Genomic DNA, 27,137 nt, shown 5'->3' on the forward strand with positions numbered 1-27,137 from the left:
AATAAAAAGGAAAGAAAAGAAAAAAGAAAGAAACCACAACAACCCCCAAAGAAAACATGTTCTAACCAGGAATGTACAATACTTCATGCATGGGAAGCAGCTTCCCACCTCTCCAAGCTTAGCTACAGAATCTAGGGCTCCAAATTCCAACACATGAAAAAACAAATTCATCTAGCTCTTTTTTTTTTTTTTTTTAGTATGAGCTTCATACCATTTCTCAATCTAAACGCTTGCTGCTCCCCCCAATGGCTAGGATTTGCACAAGTTGCATAGCCTATTCTCCCAACTTACACCGTGGTTACTAAACTATGATCATTCTTTCAGTTTCCTTTATTCATTTCTTCACTTAAAATAGTATTTTCTGAGTGCCAAGTATGTGTAAGATTACAAAAATGAATAAGGAATTTCCAACAAAGCATAGGCAGCAGAGGCAAAAAGATCAAACTGCTACTCAATGAGTAATAATACAAAGATATGAACAAAGTCACATAGGGGCACAGAGAATAAAGCAAATAACTTGCCTCAGTTATGTTAAGAAGATCTTACAGAGGGGTAACCACCTGAGGTGAATTTTGAAGGAAAAATAGAAACATATGGAAAGGCAAAAATGTGAAAGGAAATTGTATGATGCCGTGATCCAGTTTTTTCTATGATGTGTATGTGTGTGTGTTAGTCACTCGGTCACGTCTGACTCTGTGACCCCATGGACTGTAACCCACCAGGCTCCACTGTCCATGGGATTCTCCAGGCAAGAATACTGGAGTGGGTAGCCATTCCTTTCTCCAGGGGATCATCTTCCTGGCCCAGGGATAGAACCTGGGTCTCCTATATTGCAGGCAGATTCTTTACCATCTGAACCACCAGGGAAGCCCCTTTTGCATAACAAATCATCCTCAAATATCAATGTCCTGTATCAAGAACATTTATTTCTCACTCATTCATCTGCTGGTTGGCTAAAGTGGTTCTGCCTTAGGTTTGGGGTTGGATTACTCCACCTGACTCTCACTCAAGGACCCAGGCTTCAAAGTTTCAGGGTCAGTAGATACCCAGTATATGTTCTTCACATGGTAGGTTGCATGAGTAGGAAAAAACCAGGAAAGGCATACCAAGACATTCATAACCTCTTGTCAAATGCAGCACTTGTTATACATATTCATGTTCCATTGGCCAAGGCAAATCACATGGCTCCATTTAAAATTTTTAGGAAGGGAAACTATACTCTACTGATACTGAATTCCTGGCAAAGGAAGAGAGATCAGAAGGAGCTATGGGCATGTAACAATATCTCCCAGTCAGTCTCTTTGGTCACAGACATTTGTTATATTCAAATTTATTTCACCCTACCCCAAGATACTCTAAATGTCTTATCCAGTCTAGTATCAGGCTTAAAAATCTCAAATAACATGATTTACATCGGGTACAAGAGAGCTTCTCTTAATCTCGAGTCTGATGTGATAAAATCGCAGATTCTTTTCCTTCCTCAGACTTGATGGCAAAGTAGAGCAGAAACAAGAAAACCACAGTAACTGTCCCCTTTCAAGGAGAAAAAAGGAAGAATCACATAACACAACAATCTGAAATCCCTCCAAGAAGAGTGGCAAAAATTATACTCTATGAATAGGGAGCGCTGCTTGTTTAATGGCTATTGATTACCCCCTAGGTAAAACTCCCAGGTTCATTCTGATTCACGGCTTTTGGTTTGGCTCTCTTGGACATCCTTCCTTTTCTATTATCTGCTTGGGTCACAAGAAGAGAGCACTAGAGAACATCCTCCTATTGGAAACTAAGTAGTTTTCTCAGTCTTCTTTCTTCTGGTATAGAATATGGGGAATCCAAAAATCTATCCAAATTCTCTAGCAGCAGGTCTCTTTTAACACAAGCTGATGTTACTTTTGGAAATTGAATTCTCACAGACTTTTTTTGGCTTTGCATATATTTAATTTCAGTCAAATCCATATTAGAAGAGCTAGCCTCACAGTCTTTTCAAGATGTGCCTCTTCCTATCTATTTGATTATAGATATTCTGAGCTTATGAGGCTTGTCTTTGATAAAGTCCTAGTCTCTTTTCTAGAAGATGCTTTGTTCAGCTACAAGGATCTTCTAGGTACCACCGAACTCCAGTTAAAAGTGTGAACAAATGATGAAATAGACCTTGATTTGGTCTTTGCCTGAGATTAGGCTCTAACTTCACTCTTAGAAGGCATTTCTAATACAAAGTATTACTCAGTTTCATCTTTTGCTCATTGGAAATGAGAAATAAGTTTGTTTTCCACTGCAAATCCTGGAATTTTTAGTACTTTATGTTACCTGTCAATTCTGCTAGCAAAGCAGCAACCTTTTCTGAGCTCATCTCTTCTTGCAGCACCTTATCAGATGAAGCTAGCCAACACTAACTCTGGTAATATTCTTCTTTAAATCTTCCTTTCCCAAAGCCAGTAGGCTATTAAGTAAATTTTCTGATATTCGAGTTATAACAGTTAACTTTTCTCACAACTACAGGAAAACATTTAATATTTTTCCCCCTACTACATGGTGAAGTAATTGATTTTTCCAGCTTCTTAAAACAGCTCCTTTGCTTCCTGATTCACCATTCTGGAACCAGTGCCACACATCTTAGATTTTTGTTATGGCAGCAGCCCACTTCTAATACCAATCTCTATAGTATTTAAATGTTGCTACAGTCATATCCTATAACAGACAACCCCCAAATACCAGTGGCATATCACAGAAAATATTATTCATCTGCCCTGTGAAGCTGATCTCAGGGAACATGAAGGAATGTAGAATGATTGGGGGTTAAAGAGCTCAGTTAGGGCTAGATCACTCAAGTTTTTGTGTGCTGAGCTAATGAGTTTGGATTTTATCCTGGAGCCAGTGTTGAGGTTTATAAATAGAACATGAATTAATTGGGATAGGCTATGGTCCCCAATGAACCTAGAAATCTCAAGTGACTGAATGTGACAAAGGATTTGTTTCTTACTCCCATGAAGTCTGGTGTGACTCTCCGGAGCACGCATTTATTTCTTCCATCTCACACCTCTGTCTTCTCAAAATGTGGTCTCCATGGTTTCTTCCAAAAGGGCAGACAAGAAATATATAGAGAGGCCAATAACTCTTTGAGTCCCTTGGGCGAAAAGTAGTGCATCACATCTGCTTGCCTTCCCATTTGCCAGAACATGGTCTTGTGGACTCAGCTGAGTTCAGGGAAACACACGGATATTAGGTGAGCATTAAACATCTCAGTCACAGAGAAAAGATGATAAGATTTCTATTTAAGGAAGAAAATCATGGTGGCAAATTTGAACCACAGAAGTCAGAACCTTATCGTCTCTCACCTAAAGTAATGTAGCAGCCACCTCACTGAACTGGGGAAGCAGAAAGAGAAGAGTGAAAAGAGGCTGCATAGAAAATTATTTCTTCAGTAGAAGGGTGTGATGGATTATGAGAGAGAGATTGAAGATGAAATAACTGAATGGGAAGGAGGGGAGGTATATGATGATACTATGAGCTTGCCTCTCACACTAGTAATATGTCAATTTGATATGGAATAAGCTCAGCCAATAGTTGATCAACACGTGGTGCTTAAACATCTACTTTGGGGAACAAAGAAAAGAGCTGGTTCCTGTCTACATGGCTAGTGGTGGTGGTTTAGTTGCTAAGTTGTGTCAGAGTCTTGCGACCCCATGGACTGTAGCCTACCAGGCTTCTCTGTCCAGGGGATTCTCCAGGCAGGAATACTGGAGTGGGTTGCCCTTTCCTTCTCCAAGGAATCTTCCCAACTCAGGAATCAAACCTCGGTCTCCTGCATTGCAGGCAGAGTCTTTAATGATTGAGCTGGGTAGCTAGAGGTGTGTACTATTTGTATTGGTTACTATTTTGAATGTTCAGTTAGATTAATTAGACCAGCTTCTAGCAGACAGAAATCATGTTTTAGTCTTCTGTGTTTGTATCCAACCCCTACAATGTAGGATAATATTGAACATTCCGTAAATAGTCAATGTTGTTGTTGTTTAGTCATTAAGTGATATCCAACTCTTTGTAACCCCCATGGACAGTAGCCTGCCAGGCTCCTCTGTTCATGGGATTTCCCAGGCAAGAATACTTTAGTGGGTTGCCATTTCCTTATCCAGAGGATCTTACTGACCAGAGATTGAACACATGTCGCCTGCATTGGATAAATAGTCAATATATATTCACATTTGTCTAAGTAATACTCATTTTATTACCTTTCTTTGGGGCTGCTCCTGGCATAGAATACTTGGTAAATTCCTTATGCATTGAAAATTGAATACTGGAGTTCAGAAGCAGAATGGGTCCTTTATTTTTTAATTAGAGAAACCAAGTAGTAAATTGAATATGCATTATCCAGATGTGAAAGATTCTGAACAAAAGGAGATGAAATCAACTCCCCACTGTCCTCTCCCTTGTGTGCTAGTTGGGAAATTTAAGATGCTTAATTTTCACTTCTATTGCTCATTCCCTAAGTGACCTTGAGGCATGGCCCTTTGTCTCATTTTCCCCATCAGTGGAATATGGATAATCATATTAATCTGCCTCACCAGGCGATGTGAGGACTAATTAAAAATGAGATTAGATTCAATGAAAGTCTTTCTAATGTGGGAAATATTAAACTTGGTGGTGCATGTCTGTAATGCCGTTAGGTCTCTGGGAATGGTCTCTGGCCTTGGAACCACTTAAGACCCTGAGGACACTAGAGCTGAGTTGGAGTGGCTACAGCTTGCCCAACTTATTGGCTTTGCTCACCTGTCCTGGTTTCATGCCCTGCGTGCTTAGCTCATGGGTCAAACCCATTCAAAACTGCCTCGTTACTGCATAGCAGAAACCAACAGTCTTTTTAACTTCTTTAGGTTCCCTCTGAGAGCTGCTTCCTGCTTGTTTGTCCTCTTCTTACCTCTTTTTCATGCTCCCTTTTTTCAGACAAAATCTCTAGGAATTCTTTAGGTTGACAAATCAGTAAAGAAAAAAAAAAAAAGCTAAAGTAATAAATTCACTAAATAAATCTTGAGTGCCTGTCTGCTCAGTCTGCTGTTTACAATATGCGTTGGCTAGCTGGCTTAAACAATAGACACTTAATTCTCACAGTTCTGGAGGCCAGGAAATCCCAAATCAAGGTGCTGACTGATCCAATTTCCTAGTGAGGGCTCTCCTCCTGGTATGCAGATGGTCACCTTCTCACTGTGTCTTCAGCTGGCAGAGAGAGAGAGAAAGTTCTGGTGTCTCTTCTAGTAAGGGTAATAATTCCATTATGAGAGCCCTCTGCGCTATGTGCTAAAACTCTTCAGTCATATCCAACTCTGCAACCCTATGGGCTGTAGCCCCTCAGGTTCCTCTGTACATGGGATTCTCCAGGCCAGAATACTGGAGTGTGTAGCCATTCCTTTCTCCAAGGGATCCTCCTGGCCCAGGGATTGACTGGGTTTCCTACATTGCTGGCAGATTCGTTACCATCTGAGCCACCAGGGAAGCTATCCAACAGAACCTAAGAGAGACGACTTGTATTTCAGATAGCTTTGCTTAATTTGCCTGCCTTAAGGCTGTGTTGCAGTGGTAAAGAATCTACCTTCCAATGCAGGAGACACAGGAGATGGAGGTTTGATCTCTGGGTTGGGAAGATCCCCTCCCTGGAGAAATAAATGGCAACCCACCCAGTATTCTTGCCTGGAGAATCCCTTGGACAGAGGAGCCTGGTGAGCTACAGTCCATGGGGTCGCAAAGAGTTGGACATAATGAGCAACTGATCACAGAGCAAAAGCTGTGTTATGTATGTAGTCATTCTGTCCCTAGAGTTGGGCAAATTTAATGGTAAGATCCCTGGTATTACTGGTCATAGTTACAAGAGAAGAATAACCAGGCTTTCTGGTAGCCACCGCTGGGAGAACTACTTTCCACCTTCGCTGATAGGGCAGCATGGATACCCAGAGTATGCAGGCTTGCTGTACTCAGGAAACAGAAAAATAACTCCTGGTTCCATGGTATAATTAATAACATTATTAGATGTTTATTGAATGCCAGGTGCATTCTATGAGAAATTATTACCATTAGTATCCTTCCTGTTTTTGTGAAGAGGAAACTAGGGGGCTAGGGATTCAATTACATTTCCAAATCCCCACAGCTAGAGCAACGTGAGGCTGTAAATGAACCCAGTCAGCCCATTCCAGAGTCCCTGCCCTGTTCTTAAACTGGTAGGAACATTAAGAACAAATAAACAAATAGAGAACACACAAACTGGCAATGCAGGATTTGTAGGGAACTCAGGTGAGAGATGAACGTGGGGTGCTGGTCACCTGTTAGGACCTCTCCCTGGGCTTTGCAGGCTTTCCCCCAGAAGAAGAGGAGGGCTGCTTAGCAAGGATCAGAGACCAACGAAGTGAGCCTGGAGAACATGTTGTGAAACAGATGCAGCTGATCAGCGGATGAGTGAATAAGATACACAGACAAGCATCCCGTAGATAAAGGGAATGTAAACAAGACACTTGCACAGAGAATAGGTTCCATATGGGTGAAAGTGAGACTGGATGGATGGACCAATTAACGGAGAACAGAACAGCCAGGCTGTCAACCCAGGATGGCGTGACAGGTTGAGGACGGGAACCACAGTAATCAGCCACACAAACTGAGCTCCTTGCAGACCCAGGAACTGAAAATTAGATCGGGGCTAAAAGAAATGACTATTGGCAAGAAAGTATTCCAGAATAAACATGCCACCTCCCTCCTGCCATTCCTCAACTCAGCTGGACCTGAGTATTACTAGGGGTGATAAAATAGTCACGGCCAAGTTGTGGGGAAAGCCTAGCAGAAATTGGGCAGGAGAGACCCTCTGGGCCTTTGTTTAAGTGGACAAAGATGTGTAGACCTTCACACTGTGAGGTAGTATAGAGTTTGCTGATGGATCAGGTTCTGTTTCGACTCAACCCTTAGATTTAGTGAGGAGTCTTTCTAGCTGTTTTCTCAAGGAGCTAATTTTTTGAGAAAAGCTTATCATGATTTGAGTAAAATGTCACAGGTAGACCTTCATTACCATGGTCTTCTAACCAAATGTGGCCATTTGCCGAGTCCTGACAATTTTCCTTCATAAGACCCCTCCCTTCTTTTTTCCTGTTGCATATTATGACCAGACAATTCTGTTCTTCTCAGTTGCTATCTGCTTGCGATCACCTTCTACCTACTGTGGAGCCCTCCAGTTCTCTCCTAAACATTCCCTGCACTGTCCCCAGACCGACTTTTACTGTATTCTTCTACACACACACACACACACACACACACACACACACACACACACTCCCAGATTTCACTGCTCCCTACTTTTTTCAGGGATAAGAACTAGATTCCTCTAGATGGAGATTTTGACCTAGTTCCAAACTTAGGCCATTAATAATCCAGGCAGAAAACCACAGATATATCTTTTCTTTTTCCATTTGAAATCTTGGCATATATTTGCCCTCCTGCTGGGATTTTTCTCCCCATTTCTCTGCCCAAATCCTCCACCCTCAAAGATTAAGTCTAATCCCATTTACTCCATTAAGCCTTTCTGAAATGCCCCAGCCCCTTTCCTATTCTGAACTTCTATAGGTCTTATTGTTGCCACTAATTCCTTTGGCAATTAATCCTCCCTTGGCTTGTGATTTTTTCCCCCCTATTGTCTCAGATTCTGCCTTATTCAATGCTGATGCCTCCAAAGCTTCTTTAAGGCAGATACTCAGTCATAACTTGTATATAGGAGACACACTAAGTATCTATCAAATAGACATTCCAGAATTCCATCAGATAGCTCCATGCCTGGCTCATCATATGTTTTGAAGATAATAACACTTCTCAGGAACCTCTGTGACACTGACTTTCCATCCAGAAAGTGGCTACTTCACGCCCATAATTATGGTAGAGATTGAACCAGATATGCGGTTCTGAGAAGTGAAGTGAGGGGTAGCATTATTTTATGGTGAATGATGTTGGAGGCAGAGTAAGCCTCTCAAGATGTTTATAGCACAGACTTGGGTGTCAGATGGTAGTTCTGCGTCTTTTCTAGAGACAGATTTCTTAACAGCTCTGATCCCTGGTTTTTCTCATTTATAAAATGGGTTCTTATGAAGGTTCAATACAGTCATGAATACAAACCTTATAGCACAGTTCCTGATACACAGAAAATGTCACATATAACATAGAAATTGTATCTTGTTTCTATATGTTGATTTCTAGTTTATAAAAATATTTTTACCTTTAGAGTCACTGTTTATGCCTGGAGCTTCCAGAGAAATTGAATGTGTGTGTGCGTATTTGTTTGTGTGTATAAAATGTAGCATATATTTAAAATTTTTGTTTTTAAATTCGAGAGTAATTGCTTTACAACATTGTGTTGGTTCCTGCCATACATCAACACGAATCAGTCATAGGTATACATATGTCCCCTCCCTCTTGAAAGCCCCTCCCATCTCCCACACCATCTGAACACTCGAAGTTGTGACAGAGCACCAGGTTTGAGCTCACTTGTCCTGTAGCAAATTCCCACTGGCCATCTGTTTTCCATAAGGTAATGTATATGTTTCCTTGCTACACTTTCAGTTCCTCCCACCCTCACCTTCCCTCACAGTGTCCATAAATCTCTGTGTCCACATATTCATCGCTGCCCTGAAAATCGGTTCATTGGTCCCATTTTTCTAGATTCATGTATATGTGTCAGCGTACGATATTTATTTTTCTTTCTGACTTACTTCACTCTGTATAATAGGCTCTAGGTTTATCCACCTCATTACAACTGAGTCAAATGTGTTCCTTTTTATGGCTGAGTAGTATTCCATTGTGTATATGTACCACAACTTCTTTATCCGCTCGTCTGTTAGTGGACATCTAGGCTGCTTGCATGTCCTAGCTATTGTAACTAGTGCTACAGTGAACACTGGGGTACATGTGTCTTCAGTTATGGTTTTCTTAGGCTTATAACACATATTTTAAGATTATACATCTGTCTTATAAACATCATATGTTAGTGATTATTATATACACATTTATCTTAAATAAGAACAATATACGTCATTTATGCATGTATTTTTGTGTATATATGTGATACTCAGTCACTCAGTCATGTCCGACTCTTTGTGACCCCATGGACTGTAGCCCACCAGGCTCCTCTGTCCATGGGATTTCCCAGGCAAGAATACTGAAGTGGGTTGTCTTTTCCTACTCCAGGGGATCTTCCCAACCCAGGGACTGAATCCTTGTCTCCTGCATTGGCAGGTGGATTCCTTACCACTGAACCATCTGGAAAGCCCTGTGTATATATGTGTATACATATATATATATACACACATATTACATATATATGAAAGAAGGAGCGAATGAGAGAGAAAACAAGCGCTATGGGTTGTATCCCACGAAGACTTATGAAAACTCAAAGCAATGTAGGTTTAGATTAATCCCAAAGTGAAATATCCTTGTGAAGAGCTGGTTATGGTACCAGAATGGCAAAAGCCTTTGTCAACTACTTTAATTTCCTTCAACAGCTCTTCCCTCCCTAGGAGTTTCTGCTTTCTCCTTGAAGTTTCTCTCAGTGTGCTTGATTACTGAGGAAGAGATGAGAGAGAGAGAGAGAGAGAGAAGGGGAGAGAGAGGTAGAGGGAGGGAGGAGGGAAGGAAAGAGAGAATGAGAAGGGGGCGGGGGGCGAGGGGGGAAAGACGCTCAGCAAACAGCAGAAGGGCCAAGAAAAATATTTAATCCAAACAATGAATATTGTCATTTCCTCCCACAGTCTGCATTCCCAGTCATCTTCCACGGGCAGGCTTGGGGAGCCAAGAAATGCCGAGCTGCCTGGCATGAGAGCGTGTGTGGCGGGGGCGCCTGGGGGCGAGCACGCGTGTCGGGGGCTGCGGTGGAACATTCCTGTCGTCGGCTTGGGCTGCTTCAACCTCCCATGAACTGCAGGCTGGCTGAAAGACCAGGAGACAGGGACAGGGGGCGGCGAAGGCTGGAAGTCAGAGCAGGAACCCCACCATCAGCCCCGGGCCTTCTTCCAGGTCTCACATGCTCTGTCCCTCTCTGGCGGCAGGTCTTCCACCTCTGACTTCTGCCTGTTTCCTCTGGCTTTCACATCCTTGTCCTCCAAGAGCTTGAACAGAGCCTATAGGGCTCCATGTCTTGATCATGTGGGCTGGGGTACTGGCACCGCAGATGGCAGATGCCCAGGGAGGAAGCGGGGATGAAGGACCACCTACAGAGGTGCCTGGAAGCCAGGCAGAAGGTCCCGCCTGCTGGGCAAGGTGCCTGTAGCAGCCTGGTGGTGTGCTCTTAGCTTTCTTCTTCTGAGTCTTTCAGTGCGGTTTCGTCAGAATCTATTGGTGAACCTCTCCCTGGAAGGTCATGCCAAGCTCATATTTCAAGTGATGTTTTAGAGAGTCCTTGATAGTGAAACAGATACCTGGGGAGGGTAGAGAACCAGAGAGAGGAAAATACCATATCTTGGAAGAAACTCCAGAAGAGTAGAAAGCAAACACTATTCTGCTTTCTGAGCTTATAAAATAAATTCTCACAGGTCTCATCCACTGGATATTCAGGAATTACCTACTGTGGTGTGTTAGAGGCCTAACACGCAGGGGCCTCATTGCATGGGGACAAACTGGAAGTGTCCCTATCCCCTTGGCCCTTGTAGACTTCAAAACTTCCTGTGTTCAACATTTCTACCTCTGGCCTTGAACCACAGTAGGTTGCCTCCCGTTAGCTGGATCCAAGGCAGGAAATTCCCATGAACAAACAATTGTTAACTTATTCCTCTTTTAAAGAAGAAAGCCAAATGCCCTGTAGCAAGACTATCAGGAAAGCTTGCAGGCTACCTAAAATGTCCCTCCTACCATGAAAACAAGACAGGCAAAATTATGAGAATTAATGGGTCCACCAGCCTTGTGCTGGAGACGTGGATGGGGCCTGAGGGTGTGTTGTCATCATCTCCGGCTGGGAACCTCAGCACAGCCATCAGGCCACCCGAAGGACTGCTGCTGGGTCACCTGGCAGTATCTTAAGAAGCACTACTGTGCGGTTCAGTTTGGAGATGAGACAGGTGACGCTGCCACGAAATCCTAGTTTTCCAGCGAAGGACTGGGAGGCACTGGCATCAAAACTGGACAAGCTGATTGTGCAGGATCAACTGCTCTGGAGGAAAGGAAAGCATGAGAGAGAGGAGTGAGACCAAAGGCGGAGGAGAAGAAAGGTTTAGGGGCCTTGTGTTTAGGACATGGAGTTGGGGTTTGAGGCTGAGGGCAGGCAGTGGCCTTGTGAGTGACTATGGGGATTTGAGAAAGGAGTTAAGGATTTGAGAAAGGTGTCTGATGGCCCAAAGGGTGAAGAATCTGCCTGCAGTGCTGGAGACACAAGAGACACAGGTTCAGTCCCTGGGTTGGGAGGATCCCCTGGATAAGGAAATGGCAACCCACTCCAGTATTCTTGCCTGGAAAACCCCACGGACAGAGGAGCCTGGTGGGCTGCAATCCAGAAGAGAGCAAAGAGTCGGACATGACTGAGCGACTAAGCACACACAAACTGGGAGTGGAGTACCGGTTCTGTCACAGCCGTATTCAGTTTTGGTAAAAGGTAGAGGGAGGTAAAGCCCTGAGGCACAGAGTGTCTTACCTGCGAGGCCTCCGCAGGCAATTGAGGGCTAGGACACGGTCCCACCAGCAGCAGTGGTTCGATTTGGTAAACATTTCTCAACAGAGGGACAGATCACAAATTTTCAGGAGGATTTTGTCATTTTATTAAGCTCCCTGAGAGAGAGTGTCGAGGACCCTGGAGACATATCCTCTTCTCTCTCCTGTGAGAAGCAGAGCTCTGACTTGGAGCCCATGATTTTCTGGCACAGGGAAGAACAGCCTCTCCCTGAACACCCTGCTGCCCCTAGTTCTCCATCAGGACCTTAACATCCCCTGCCCACCCCAGGTGTGGGTGAGAAGCACCAGGGCCGCGCTGAGCCAAGAGAAGGGCCACGTGGGGAAACAGGTGGTGTATGTTTGTAAATGAAGTGGGGAGTCTGAGCTGCTGGGTCTTTTTTTTTTTTTTTTTTTTTTTTGCAGCTAAATGGAAGGAACTGCTAGGAGGTTATTTTTGGCTGAAAAATAAGTCACTGAGTCTTCTCACCTTCCTGTTTTCCTCCAGTGCCCGTCAAGGAAGAGGTGTCTGTGATGGTTTGGGGTTTTTCAGAGGCTAAGACACCCGAGTCACCACCATGGTTTTTAGGGGAGCCCTGGTTTCCAGAAGCCAGGAAGACTTTTCCCAATCTGTTTTAATAAGCCTCAGACCCATTTCCCTTGTCATCCGACTCTCCTCTGTGACTCAGAGAGGTACATTTATGGTTGAGAGTGGTGGGAGCAGAGATGAGAGCGTCCACAGCTTTGATCCTAAAGTGTTGGTGGCAGAATCTTGATGTCTTTTTGACCAGAGTCTCTATGGAGGGAACTCAGACACCAACCCACACCCTGGTAAAAGCAATGGTACATTCCTGGCACTTTAATAAAACTAGGATTGATTGAGTACTTACTGTGGGCCAGGTACTGGGCTAAGCATTTCATCCCCATTCACTCATTTTTTCCTTGACAGAGACTCTGTAAATAGGTGTTATTCCTATTTACAAAGGAGAATATTGCAGCTTAAGGTGCAGTAACTCAGGCTCTAACAGTTGCTGAGGAGCAGAGCTGGGACCTGGGTGTAGGTTTATCTCACAGTATACTTCATGTTCTGAATCACCATACTGTACAGCCTTGAGCATCTTACCGGGCAGGAGCTTTGAAGCTCTGGGTACCTCACTGCAGATGAACGTGTTATAGCTGAAAGAAGTAATTTGACCTTATTTTGTTTGCTTTTCTTTTCCTGTCTCATTGTATCCTGTTTCTCGCAGCAGGGATTCATTTTTGCACTACTTGGTTATTCCTGTTCTAAGACTATATTCGGTTTTGGTGTCAGGTAGAGGTAAACTGGTGATAATCACGCTTCTCTTTCTGACCTTGTCAAGGTCCCCCTTTGTTTTCTCTTGAGGGTCTAGTGACCTCATATGGACCAGTAAAGCACAATAGACCACAGGAGTAGACCTGAGTACTGACCCCTCTTTGAGGGCCACCAAATGGGACTGCTCCCCTCTGCTCATCCAATAGAATGTGTATCTTTATTGCCTTCCTCTCAATTATGTCTTGCTTATCTATTGTTTGAAGAGTCGACTGTTGGCCTTCAAGAAGGTACTCTTCATAGTTTTAGTTGTTAGCTGGTGACCTAGGAGGTCTTTAATATCTTAGTGACTAGTGACTTTGCCACTTCTTGGATTAAATAATGGAGATTTCAGGTCAGGTAGGTGGGCACAGGAAAATCTCTTAGTTCCGGATGAGTTAAGCTACCTGTGCAGCATTGCCGTATAGATCTTGTTCCACGGGCTTCCCAGGTGGTGCTAGAGGTAAAGAACCCACATACATGCATGCATAGCATGTGTACAAAATACTAACAGAGCCACTGAAAAGATCCCCATTTTGCAAAGATCCAAGACCTGGGTCCCTGTTCCTGATCAACTGTTAAAACTCAACCGCTTGATTACAGATAGTATTTGCAAACATTCCGAGGGCAGTCACAGTTTCACTGCCTTCTTTCTGCTCTAGATTTTGGCCTCTGGCAATTTTGATTCTTCCCTTATTATCCCACCTATAGAACTAAGATGAAGTTGATAAATCTGTTCAATATTTCTAGATTGTTTATAGAGGGAGAATTTTCAGACAGTGCATCCTACTATCTCTTCTCACTCAGAAATAAGTGTGTATCAATACTGTGCACCTTGTAGGAGAGGACTGATGAAAAGGGTAATCGGCTCATAAAGTATGCTAAGAAAATGTGGTTAGCCACCATCATAGTTATTCATTTGTTGGGAACCTGCAGTGCATCAGGCGCTGAGCTAGTACCTGGCACTACAGGTGTGATTAGACTCTGAGCCCTTGACAGTACATGCTGAATGTTAAGTCCTATAAAGCATATGTGGATAAAATATGCCATAGTACACAGGCATGGAGAGTTCTCTGGGTCTAGGACACCAGATGAGATTTTCCAGAAGACATTGTATCTAAGAAATTCTTCCTGCACAATCCATCTTAGGATATCTGTCGATTTGAATTTTGCATTTTCCAAGAAGATTGTTGCAAACCCACAAATGTGAGATCACTGGCACCCTCCCACCCCAAAGGGTGAACACAGGAAGAGTGGAATGACTCAATTCCCTCTTTTCCTCAGATGACTGCAGTGAGCAGAAAATGCCAGGCTTTACCATCTTTCTTCTTGTTGTTCAGTTGCTAAGTCATGACCAACTCTTTGTGACCCCATGGACTGCAGCATGCCAGGCATCCCTGTCCTTCACTATCTCCTGGAGTTTGCTCAAACTCATGTCCATTGAGTTAGTGATGCTATCCAACTATCTCATCCTCTGTTGCCCCCTTTTCCTCCTGCACTCAATCTTTTACAGTATCAGAGTCTTTTCCAATGAGTCAGCTCTTCACCCAGGTGGCCAAAGTATTGGAGCTTCAGCTTCAACATCGGTCCTTCCAATAAATATTCAGGGTTGATTTCCTTTAGGATTGACTTGGTTTGATATCTTTTCTGTCCAAGAGACTTTCAAGGGTCTTCTCTAGCACCACAATTCAAAAACATCAATTCTTCAGTGTTCAGTCTTCTTTATGGTCCAACTCTCATATCCATACATGACTAATGGAAAAGCCATATCTTTGACTATACAGACCTTCATCACCAAAGTGATGTCTCTGCTTTTTAATCCACTATCTAGCTTTGTCATAGCTTTCCTTCCAAGAAGCAAGCATCTTTTAATTTTGTGGCTGCAGTTACTGTCTGCAATGATTTTGAAGCCCAAGAAAATAAAATCTATCACTGTTTCCATTTTTTCCCTATCTAGTTCCATGAGGTTATGGGCCAGATGTCATGATCTTACTTTTTTGAATATTGAGTTTTAAGCCAACTTTTTCACTCCCCTCTTTCACCCTCATCAAGAGGCTCTTTAGTTCCTCTTTCACCATTAGAGTGGTATCATCTGCATATCTGAGGTTGTTGATATTGCTTCTAGCAGTTTTGATTCCAGCTTGTGATTCATCTGGCATTTCATTTGATGTCCTCTGCACGTATACAGAGTATATATGCATATATACAGCCTTGATGTACTCCTTTCCCAATTGTGAACCAGTCCATTGTTCCATGTCCAATTCTAACTGTTGCTTTTTCACCTGTGTACAAGTTTCTCAGGAGACAGGTAAGGTGGTCTAGTATTCCCATTGAAGATTTTTCCACAGTTTATTGTGATCCACACAAAGGCTTTAGCATAGTCAATAAAGCAGAAGTAAATGTTTTTCTGGAATTCCCTTGCTTTTTCTATGATCCAATGGATGTTGGCAATTTCATCTCTGGTTCCTCTACCTTTTCTAAATCCAGCTTGTACACCTGGAAATTCTTGGTTCACATGGTACTGAAACACAGCTTGAAGTTGCTGGGTGGGTAACCCACAAACTGGAGAATAATAATACCAAAGAAGTTCTCACACTGTTGTGAAGGTTCTAGGTCCCACATCAGACTTCCCCACCTGAGGATCTGGCAAAAGGACTGGGAATCCCAGGGAATCTGATTTTGAAGAACAGAGAGATTTGATTACAATTCTAGGGCCCAGAAATCAGTGTTTCTGGGTGGCAGGTATCTGCTGATGAGATGAAAGCTCAGCACTGCTTCCTCCTGACAGAATCAGCTCAGGGGAACATAGACCAATTGAGCCTCAAGGTCAGAAGGAGCTATAGTACCTGGTTGCTTATTGGCACAGGCCTTTAACCTACAACCGAGAAAAACAGAAGTGAGGCTGTGGGGCCCCAGGAGAATTGAGAGTATAGGTATGACCCTTTCCTGGTTTCTGTATTAGATGGCTGAGTGCACTTCATTATTAATGTTCCTACAACTAAGCCCCTTTTATAGAGGTGCCAAAGGAATTTAAGTTACTCTGTAGTCCCCCAAAATGAAAAGGCTTATGGAATAATCCGATGGCGGTAGCATGGTTTAGTAGAAAGAACATCAAAATCAAGAAATTTGGGTTCTCTTCCCAGGATTGCCTTATCTAGCCTTGCAAACAAGACATTTCACCTTATTAAAGGGCCATTTCATCATTTGTAAAGTGAGAGTTTTGTACCAAATAGTCCTTAGGGATCTATCAGCCTTAGAATTTTATGTATCCGTGGTCCTTTTGAAGAAAAGGCAAGTTGTATATGTTCATTAAGAGTCCCTGAGGGGGCTCAAAAATCTCTCAGATTTTGCCCCTGAGATTCTGAGAGGCCTTGCAGTGAAACCCAAGCAGTATGGACACATGGGCAGATCTAAGGGCTGAAAGAACAAGGCTGGAGATCACCATTCATTGGAGAATCAGAGAGCTTCCATCTGCTGCATGAACTTCACTGGGTGTGGCACCACAGCTGCCTTGGAAAAAGGCTTTTTTTGGCCTGATGCAGCCTGATCAATATGGAGAAACGGGTGTGGGTCTGATTTGTCATTCACAAAACGAGAAAGTTTTGATGGGAAATGATGTAGGAGAAAGAAAATAGTGTTAGGCATGCAAAAATATGATTAACATCTTCTCCTATTGTAAACCACCTCAGGATACAAAAAGAAAAAGATACAAATACAAAGGCTTTTGTCCCAGACTTTACCTTTGGGGATATAATCATTTTTGGCTAAGATCTCAGTCTTCCGATTAGCAGAGCAGAAGGTCTGACGTCCACCTTTCTAAAACATCAGTGAGGCCATGTATTCCATTGCATGCTATAGAGGAAAAGTGTTCTTAATCTGATTCACAGAATAGGGGTATTATCAGCCAATCAGTCAAAGTTTATGGCACTCTTCCTGACACTGGGTTCTGTGAAAAGCCGTCTGGGACCACCTACCTGTCTATTTTCACCCTCTCCTACCACGTGTACAGTTTTCTCAGGTCCCTCTGCATCATCCAGTGCTAAGCTCTTTTTCACAAGGGTTAGATGGAGTAACGCCAACCCCTGAAAGCTCATGCAATCCTTCCCCTGCTCTCATCCACCCCAAATCCCAATTAGGTACTTTTCTTCTGTCTGTATCTCTATGCTAGCTCAGCAGCAGCAGCAGCAGCAGCAGCAGCAGCCGTGATTGCTAATGGGGATCTTCTTGAGGACTGGAGCCCTGTTTTATTTCTCTCTGTATCCCCATAGCAATGCCTGGCACAAATAGGTGTGGAATAAATGTTGAGTGATTGAAGGAATGACTATATCCATAGGCAACAGATAGAGCTACCATTCCCATACCTAACTCCCCAGAGCAATTTAAACAGAAAATATCACCAGATAATATAACATAAAGAAGAAATTATCTTTACTCTTGAGAAGTCAAGTCATAGGGACAGGACAGACTGACAGCCTTTCCTCTTTGTTTTGCATCACTTACGCATAGTCATTTATATGGCCACTTCATCTGATTGGCACCCAGCCAACTGCAACAAAATCTTTACTGTAGGTATCATCAAACTCATATATCATAAGAGCCTGTCTCTCAGATTTATGTATTTACTTTAGGTTGATTCTACAAAACTAGATCCATGAGCGTGTGTGTGTGTGTGTGTGTGTATGTGTGTGTGTGTGGTGTTGTGTGTATGTTGAAGGAAGCTCGTTTAGTAAAGAAGTAACTATCCCAATGCAAAGAGCTTCCTTGTGAGTAAAAGTGAAAAACATTCAAGTTAGTGACTTTGTATTCTTTAATTTATCAAAAGACAGAGAAGCTGGAATTTTATAAAAGTTTTTATTTCTTCTGTGAAAATGGTTAAATAAAAATTAAAAGTGGCTCTTAAAGAAATAAGCTTTAGGTATTTGAAAAATTCACTTGTGTGGAACACTGTGATGATACAGGAAAGTGAAGTGCGTGTGTGGGTAACGAAGATTTCACTTATGGACGTGATGTGCAGAGAAACCGATCCTGTACCCTCCCTTGGGGAAGCTTCCTGTGGGGAAGAGTGACTTCCCAAATCAGACAGCTTTCAGTTATTGTGATTTATGTCTCCCAGTCCACGTCCAGTCTTCAGATACTTTTAAAACTTTGGATCAATTAGGCATTTTTTCCTTCCTATTTTTTCCATTGTAATTTTGACTCAAGCTGTCAAACTTCCCAGGCACATGTTGCCGTAGGAGACTCTGTTTGTTTAGGGTGGAGTAGTTTTTTGGCAGGTTAGGGGAGGAACAATTAATTCTAATAGGTATACAGTAAATTAAATACTTGGGTCTTTCCAATCTTTTCTTTGTATTTATGCTCCTCTTTATAAATTCCTTTCTCTTCCAAGATGACCTTTAAGAACATAAAAGAAGCAATTTTTAGAAATCATGTCCAGGCTATAGTCATTGTTGTTCAGTGGGATCTGCAGAACCTAGACCTAGACCATCTCTGCTCTTTTCAACATATCTTCCCTAATGCTCTTGAGATGAGAGAGGCCATCCTTGGGGAAGAGATTGGAAAGAAAGACTCCAAAGGATCTCTTATTAACCATTTGAATGTCTAAGTTGTTCTTATGAAAAGGAAGATCTTTTTTAGATCTCCCTTTAATCCTCCATATTGAAGCCCATGCTTTTATAATGTGGGAAAAGTATTTTGGGTGCTCTTTGGATTTTTATAGACAATTACATGAAAGAGAAAGAAGGAACAGATTAAGTTTCGCCAGTGAGTCAGTCAGGGTTGGAGGAAAAGTAACAGATGCAGTGTTAGATGAGCAAAATATACTCCAAACACATGAAAAAGAAAAAATCTGGGGGAATCTCAGTGGGATGCACTTGGTCCTCCCAGGAGAACTCGGGGCATCTATAGGTGTTAAGGATGTGGGTAGCTGCATTTTGACTCCTCTTATTTGGCTGTAAATATAGATTCAAGTGCTCACTGTATAGTTATTCCAAGTTCTCCAGAGCCAGAGGAATGGGCTCCAGCATTGAAGACAAATGCTCATCTCAGAATCTTGTCTTTTATCCCAGTGAGGCCTGTGTTGAGAACAGAAGTCATTTGCACTTCCCACTCTCAACTGACATTGCTGTGCAGCTGTACGACAGCTGTTGAGTCCCACCCCATAAGTAGCAGCTTCTCAGGGGTTGGCAAACTGGTATACATCTGGAATGGTGTTCCAGTGACCTCTGGACCCCATAGAATAAATCAAAACATTGAAGTAATAACTTGGATGAACTTGTTCTGATGTAACGCAATTGCTGAAAATTATTTAATTTTTTTTTTTTTTAGTTTAGTGATCTATCTCATCAAAGCACAGTGAAATAGGGAACAGTCGTTCTATTTGACCTTTAAGGAGGGTTGGGAAAGAGAAAGTGATTTAAACATGGGAACTGAAAGGTGGCCTCAGGATTCAAGAGTCTCCTGACCGTCTGTGGCCCCAAGAGTTTGATCACGAGATGTTTCATGAACTTCATAACTGGGCATCCACTCAGCATGGGGAGCAGCTGATGTGATTGAGTAGGTGGGCTGGGTTGGCTGGTGTGCCTTCCAGGATGCTGCGGGACACTGTTCCCTTCCAGGAGTGGTTAGAAAGAAACGACACATTGGGCTGCTGAGCTATTTTGTAACGGCTGGTTGCTGTTCTTATCATACATTCCCTTTGGGGGTGAAACACTCCATTAACTCTGGTTTGGCCTGGGCCCCTTTCCCATTTTGGTTTCTATTAACTTGTAGCAGTAACAGGAGGAGATGGAAACCGTTTGGCTTTCTCTGCTGTAACCCTGTGTCTAGCTGTTATGCATGAAGTAGCTGTACAAGTGGGATGACTTGTGTTCCAGCATGGTATACCAAACCCTAGGACCATTGCACTCTGGACAGACATCATTTGAGTCAATATAGCAACCCAGAACTGGGTTTCTAAGTATAAATACCAGAAGAAGTGGCAGTTATGGTCCTTAATCTGTGTTGTTGTTCAGTCACTCAGTTGTGTCCAACTCTTTTTGTGACCCCATGGACTGGAGCACACCAGGCTTCCTTGTCCATCACCATCTTCCAGGTTTTGCTCAAACTCATGTGTACTGAGTCACAGTGATGCCATCCAACCATCTCATCCTCTGTCACCCCCTTCTCCTTCTGTATTCAGTCTTTCCCAGCATCAAGGTCTTTTCCAATCAGTCAGCTCTTTGCATCAAGTGGCCAAAGTTTTGGAGCTTCAGCATCAGTCCATCCAATGAATATTTAGGGATGATTTCCTTTAGGAGTGACTGGTTTTATCTCCTTGCTGTCCAAGGGACTCACAGTTTGAAAGCATCAATTCTTCAGTGCTCAGCTTTCTTTATGGTCCAACTCAGCCTTCTTTGTGGTTCAATAAGTAGCAAAAAGTCAAGATACATGACTTTTAATCCCAAATTCTACTTGACCCTTGCTGTGTGACCTGGGGAGATTTTTGTCATCTCTATTTATCTCCATTTCCTCCCTGATGAAATGGGACTTTTAAAGCCAAATTTGCCTGATGTGCAGCTTTTCTTGATGACCAACAGAGCTAACACATGTGAAAATATATTTTTTTAATTTTCTTGTATGTAAAAATAATCTGTAACCCACATGATATAAAGACCTACTATTACAAGAAGGTGAAAAAGTTGATCAAGGAATTCAGTGAATCATTCTAGACCCTAGAATAGGCCAGGGACAGATGCTAGGTATGAAATTTGACAATTCCTTAGATCCAAGGGTCTTATCTTGAGACTTTTCAACTTCTTGAGTATGTTGGGTCAGTTTTGGCCCTGCCCTTTGGCTTTTCTCCCATAATAATGTATCTTGAGTTCTGTGGATTATTTTGAGGTGGTGTAAGTGGGAGAAAAGGGGGAAGCAGAGTGAATTTGTACTTAGACACTGACCTGCTGCCTCCTTACCAGCCTTTCCAAGGGGACGGTTGGTGTGACACCATCAATAACCGGGCCTATTGCAACTATGATGGGGGAGACTGCTGCCCTTCTACACTCTCCTCCAAGAAGGTAAGTGAGGACACCTGGGAGTTGGGGGAGAGGGAAGTAGCCCCAGAAACAGGCAGGGGCTTCAGCTAGCTCTGCTTCTTGGCGCATTATGGTTTTTCTTCAACAGTCAAGAGGACAGAATGATAATGAGCAAACGTGGGAGCCTCTATGGTGACAGGAGGAAGGACTGTAATTTTAGGATAAGTTGTTAGAAAACACTACTTCTCTCACTGTCAGTCCTGCAACTGATTCAGAAAAGCCATGCTTCTGCTCCTCAGAGATTCACACCTGCTTGTCATTGTCCAGGAGATGTTTCTATGAGCAGAGAATAATGGCTTCCACTCCTTGGGGGGGCAGGATTACCCATGAAGTGATATCTGTGCCTGCTCAGTCTCTCAGTCATATCTGATTCTTTGCAACCCCACGGACTGTAGCCTGCCAGGCTCTTCTGTCCATGGGAGTTCTCAAGCAAGGATGCTGGAGTGGGTTGCCATTTCCTACTTCAGAGCAGGGCTTCCTACCTAGTGCTTTAAATGTCTCCAGTTGTTATTATTAAATCTTCATAGCTAAATTAAAAATCCTATAAAGTGTATAGCAAGCATATTGCAGGTATTTGTTGAGCAACCATCACAAGCTCCCTGGAACACTCCCCAGACTGTATCCTGAGCAGTAGTTCTTCTCTCCTTTTATCCTGTTACTTTGGGCTCTATAAAATTAGAAGATGTGCTCGAGCGAAACATATAAAATCGAGTAGGCTGAAAACTTGGAATAATATGAATGAAAACCCAAGAACTCCAAAGATATTTGATGCTAGTTGGCTGATTTGATGAATCAGAAATACACAAGAGATAATGTTTTCTTCCTCGTATGCATCTCCACAATAAAGTCACACCTATGATTACCTGTACACAGACCTGAATACTCCTTCTAAGAGACAATATTTACTGATGACTCACTCTGTGCTAGACATTCTTCTCACTGGTGGCATGAATTAACTTACGTAGTGCAGAAAACTTAAGAGCTCATTGTGTCACTGTTGAGTTTGCTCTAAAAACCATTAAATCCCAAACTATGAGAAAGAGATCAAGAGCTTGGACTGCAGGTAAGAAAGCATGCCAACTAGTTCTTGGTCTCACTTGAAGAAAGTAACTGGTCATGGGTCCCTTTTCTACCCAGGAAGGCATAACCACTTGAGAAGAAAGCAGTCAATTCTCTCCTCATCTCCATCTCACGTTCTGCAGTTCTAGGGTTTGCCTTAATGGACTTCAGTGGCTGTGGCCAGTATACACATAAGGGATTGAAAAATCATTTCACCCTTGTTGACTCTTAAATTAGTTCATTCATATGTGAAAATATGCTGGGAAATTACCTCAAACCCCACCACCCATTCTCCACCACTTGCCCAATCACCAAGACTGTCTCTTCAGTGCACTTGGACTATTACATGATACCCTGATCTATTTTTGTTTCATTTGACCATCCATGCCCAAAGAGCAGAATTTTTGTCACTTTTATGTCATGTCTCCTAAATGCCCACTTCTCTCTGAAGCTAATTATGGACACTCAAACTGTATGCTTATCTGTTGGTAGCAGTGCAAACAAGAAGAGAGAAAATGTTGCTGGGCCATCTCTGGCCTGGAGGAAGGATAATCACATAGCAGGAAAGCAATCTGGCCACAAACAATGAGTAGAGAGACGCATTGTTTCACCAAGCCTAAGTATAATCTGGGTTCAAGAAAGGCAAAACCTCAAGCTTACGAAAATAGTAGAGATGACCCTGTGGCCCCAAGAACACCAAGGGAGTAGAAAACCTAGAGCTAGGTTATAGAGGCTTGGTTTTCTGGGTAGTAGTGTCATGACCTTGAGTTAAGGCACCCTACCTTTCTTGACCTTCCCTCTAAGAAGAAAACACTAACATTCATCTTACCTACTTTACGGGGATTTTGTGCAAACATTAGCAGTAATATTAGAAGTAGTAGTAACAGGTGTTAGAGGCACTTAGAAATATGTTTTTCATATCCATCATCTTATTGAAACCATCCAAACACCCTCTGAGGTAGATGCTGTTGTCCTCCCACCTTATATGTAAAGAAAGTGAAACAAGGTTTACCTTGCCTAAGGAGACATGGTGTGTAAGTGAAAGAACTGAGTGTTAATTTCAGTTCTGTGATACTGACATGCTATCCCACACTTCCTCTGGGACCAAGTGAGAAAAGCAAAGGCTGGTTGAAAGTGTGAAGCTTGGTACAAAAATGGGTGATTTCAACTTCTCTTTGCTTTCCCTTAGGTCATTCCATTTGCTGCTGACTGTGATCAGGATGAATGCACCTGCCGAGACCCCAGGGCTGAAGAAAACCAGTAACTGTAGGATCCAGCCCTTCCTTCCACTGCCCTGGAGGCAGTAAGAAAGAGGGGCCTCCACAAAAGGAAAGAAAAGATGAGTGAAAAAGGAAGGGCATAAAGTGAAGGAAGAAGAACATGAAGGATCTTAAAGCAAGAGGACATTTATAGGTGCCAACTATTGTATCAAGTAGCCCAAGTAAGGAAGAATCATAGGCAAAGGTTTCTTCAAAGAGGCAGTTGATTTAAAATGGAAAGAGAAATATGACAGATATACAAGGACCCTCCTCCCCCATTTATATTCTATCCAATCCCATCCTCAACTCTTGCCTTGCTCCCTACTCTGCACCCTGCCAACTATTCAGCCCCACCCAACTTGTAAAACAATATCAAAACCCTAGAAGAGCAGTTGCCAGGGACACTCTGTTAATACTCATTTTGAATGGATTACCGTCTTTCAGGGCTCATCTAATCTAAACTGGCTCTCTCCCTTTCTTTGTGTAGTCTCCCTTAGTAATAATGAGGTTAGTTATTAATTCTTTATAAGTATTTAAACATAATGATATAAATATATTATATATATTATATTTTTTGCTGTCTACTAAGCTAAAAATTATCCATTGTTCCACACATGCTGCTGTGAAGTTCATATCCAAAATGAATGCTGAGGGTTTGAGGACTGAGTTCTTCTACCATCTTTCTATTCCTAGGGATTAGCAGGTTGAGAGAGAACTGGGGAAGCAAAGAGCGAGATTGGATGGAGTTTTTGATGATCATATGTCAGCTCATCATCTTTTTATGAGCTGAGAGCTGGGCCCAGTTTGAGGAGATGGGGACTTGGGGTAATAATAGTAAGGAGCATGGAAATGTGCTGGGGGTGCCCATTGGTGAGGGGTCCAGGAAAACTAGTCTTTGAGTATCCATCCAAAAAGTACTTCCCTTCACTTCTCAGAACTCATAATTGCAGTCAGTGGGGCCCAGGGTTTTCTGCACTTCCGCAGGTGCCTGTTCCAGGGGTGGCTCTTGGCCAGTCAACAAGTCTGTATGCAGGCTCACTTTCCTGTGCCCAGGATGATAGGAACTCATGCGTTCCTCATACTCTGTGTGTGGTTTCCTTTCTTCTAAGTCCCTGAGCCTGGCCATCATTCACAGCCACATGACCTATTGTTGACTTACTGGGGGAGAAAGCGTCAAGGAAATGACCTGGGGGAAAGGTGAGAGTAGATGGAAAAATAGGCCGGGATGGAGGAGCTGGCTGAGGCCATTCACAGGGTAGACACTGGGGTCAATCAGAGCCCAGGACTGGAGGACAAAAGAGTCAAGGAGATCCAATTTTGTTTCAGGTCTCCACAGCACACCACAGGGGATCCTCTGAACAATGCAGAATGGGAGATAAAGTCTATTCAAGTGCTTTGTGTCAAATCTGTGTCCCAGAGAGCGCCCTTTGAATGAGTTCTGAAAATACATGGAGCAAGGGTGACACTCTGTGGGGAGAGAGAAGAATTTCAACTAGTTAGAGTCCATTTTGTCATTGTGATCCTTTCTTGCTCAATAGATGGACAGTGTGTGAAGTTACCACGTTAACCTGCCTCTGTCTACAGCCCGGGCTGACTCTTTCTGCATGTGGTCTATTGCAGCTGTTTTGGGGTGGGGTTTTTTGGGGGGTTTTTTGGTAATGATTTATGGAGTAGGCCTTGGAGAAAGAGAGTAAGGAGCTAGTTTCTTTTTCAACACCCCAGCTTATCATCTCAGGAAAGGAAGAACAGGCAAAGGTTAAGGGCAGTCTTGGTCTCTCTGGATCACCTGCTCTTTGCCTCTAACCACAGTTTTCTACTCTTCCCATCAACACTGAAGCCTTGGCTGTGCAAACAGGAAAAAGGAAATATTACCATCCCCCCCTCCAACTTGAGCCAGACTTCATGTAGGAAAGAACAACATTCTGGAATGGAATAAAAAGGAGAAGGGGATATGCACAGTTTATCTATGGGGATCTAAAAGGAGGGTGGCAGAGTCATGGGAAAGGTAAAGAGCCAGAGGTTGCCCATCCAAAATACTCTCGTCCTCTGTAGTCCCAGCCATAACAGAAACAACAGTCTAGATACCTATTCTTTCTTATCTGGCTTCACATTTAGTGCTCTCAAGAATAGAATATTTATTTGGGGGATTCTAATAGGCTTCAGTATGGAAAAGGAGAGTAGACAAGTTTCAATTCTTCATTTTAAAACAGTTGTAAAATCATTATCCAAATTTCCTGAAGCATGTCAAACTCCGTACAGGGGAATCCTGCCATGTCTGAGGATTAGGTAGCAGGAGAGTTATCCTGGGCATTACCCAGCTCAAGAAGGCTACAGCCCTCATTGCTACCCACCCCCACCATGGGAATGTGGAACCTGTGGTTCATGATGGGTCTGGCCTCAGTCTCCCCACAGGAGTAACCATGAGAACATTTCTCTTTTGTACTTCATTTAAAAAAATTAGTTTCTGTTGGCAACATCTGCTCTCCATCACTTCCCTAGGAAGGTGACAGGAGGGATCTGGGGGTGCATGGAAAGCATTTTAGACTACAGGTTGCCCAGCCTGAGTCAGCCCTGGCCATTCAGAAACAGCAGGTTCTTCCTGCCTTTTCCCCTGGAGCCTAGTGTTTTGAGCTCCTCCAGTCACAATAAAGTTGAAGGTCTGAGATGCCACGGTCACAGATCCCCAGTGGATGTCAGCTCACACTCATTCCACATGGTGGTCTGCATTCTGCTGCTCCTCCCCATTCATGGGGTCACAGAGAGCCTCTCCCAGAGGCTCTTCCCTCTGTTTCCTTGTTCCAAAATCACTTCTCTGCTTCCTCTTTTTCCTAGTGACTAGGAGCTCTGGGGTCCAGGTTGCCCAGGGCTGGATGATTCTGGCAATTAGTATGACAGCCTCCAAGCAGACAGATGAGAGGACAGAGTGAGAACTGTCAGCTGGCAAACCTGTACATGAAAGTGAAGAGTTATTCTTGATTCTCTCCTCTTCTTCCCTCCATTGCAAGGCATTGGGTTTGGCACATCCTCTCCTCTGTGAGATCACTATTGAGTGCACCGGTTAGCACTCCACGGGGATGGTTTGATTGGGAACACAGTGAAAGGAGCTGATCTACTGTATTGTAACGTAAAACAGCTACAGCCAGTTATTTTGTAAGATTATACGATGTTCATTAAAAAAAATCAGCACACAAAATGGGATGCATCTTTGGTGTCTTATTCTTTGTTTAAATCATTCCATCACTTCCAAATTGTTTTTCATTCACTCATGCCAGGTCTGGACATCCATCATTGATCAGTTGATTGATGAGTTCTTTCAGTCACTTAAAAACTATTTATTAAGTAAATGGTATGTGTAAGGAAGATAAACATGAGCATTTACAAGAAGAGATGGCATATACAAAAGCGGAGTACACAGTAGTCATGTTAAGTGCCTCATGAGTTGTAGGAATAAAATGCAAGAATCATTTACAGTTCAGGGGAAGTAGCTTCACTCCTGGATGCCAAAGGGAGGGAGTATTTGAAAGTAGGTCCATGAGGGATGCACATGAGCTTGATAGGCAGAAATGGGACAGGGAAAGAGAAGAGTCCAGGCAAAGTAAAGAACAGGGATGACACTATGGAGGTAGGGAAAGAAAAGGCTGGGAGACAGTGAACATCTCTGGGGCATCTGACAGCTAGAAGGCAGAATTCAGCTCACGTGTGCCCCACATGTGGCAAACCCAAGCTGATTTAATCATCACAGACAGATCTACATCTTCCATTGTTTCATTTCAC

The 27,137-nt window shown here is 43.0% G+C and overlaps 1 protein-coding gene across 1 annotated transcript in view; it reads left to right on the plus strand.

Moving 5' to 3' along the window:
• The window catches only part of PAPPA2 (pappalysin 2), a 356,164-nt gene extending 329,608 nt beyond the window's left edge, over positions 1–26,556 (plus strand). The window contains exons 23-24 of the mRNA XM_060396631.1: positions 20,929–21,027; positions 23,294–26,556. Of these exons, the coding sequence (XP_060252614.1) occupies positions 20,929–21,027; positions 23,294–23,368 (174 nt within the window). The 3' untranslated portion in view covers positions 23,369–26,556. The remainder of the gene's footprint in view (positions 1–20,928; positions 21,028–23,293) is intronic.
• The last annotated feature ends 581 nt before the right edge of the window (positions 26,557–27,137 follow it).

Source organism: Ovis aries, chromosome 12 (genome assembly GCF_016772045.2).
Source record: "Ovis aries strain OAR_USU_Benz2616 breed Rambouillet chromosome 12, ARS-UI_Ramb_v3.0, whole genome shotgun sequence".
In the NCBI taxonomy this organism is placed as follows: domain Eukaryota; kingdom Metazoa; phylum Chordata; class Mammalia; order Artiodactyla; family Bovidae; genus Ovis; species Ovis aries.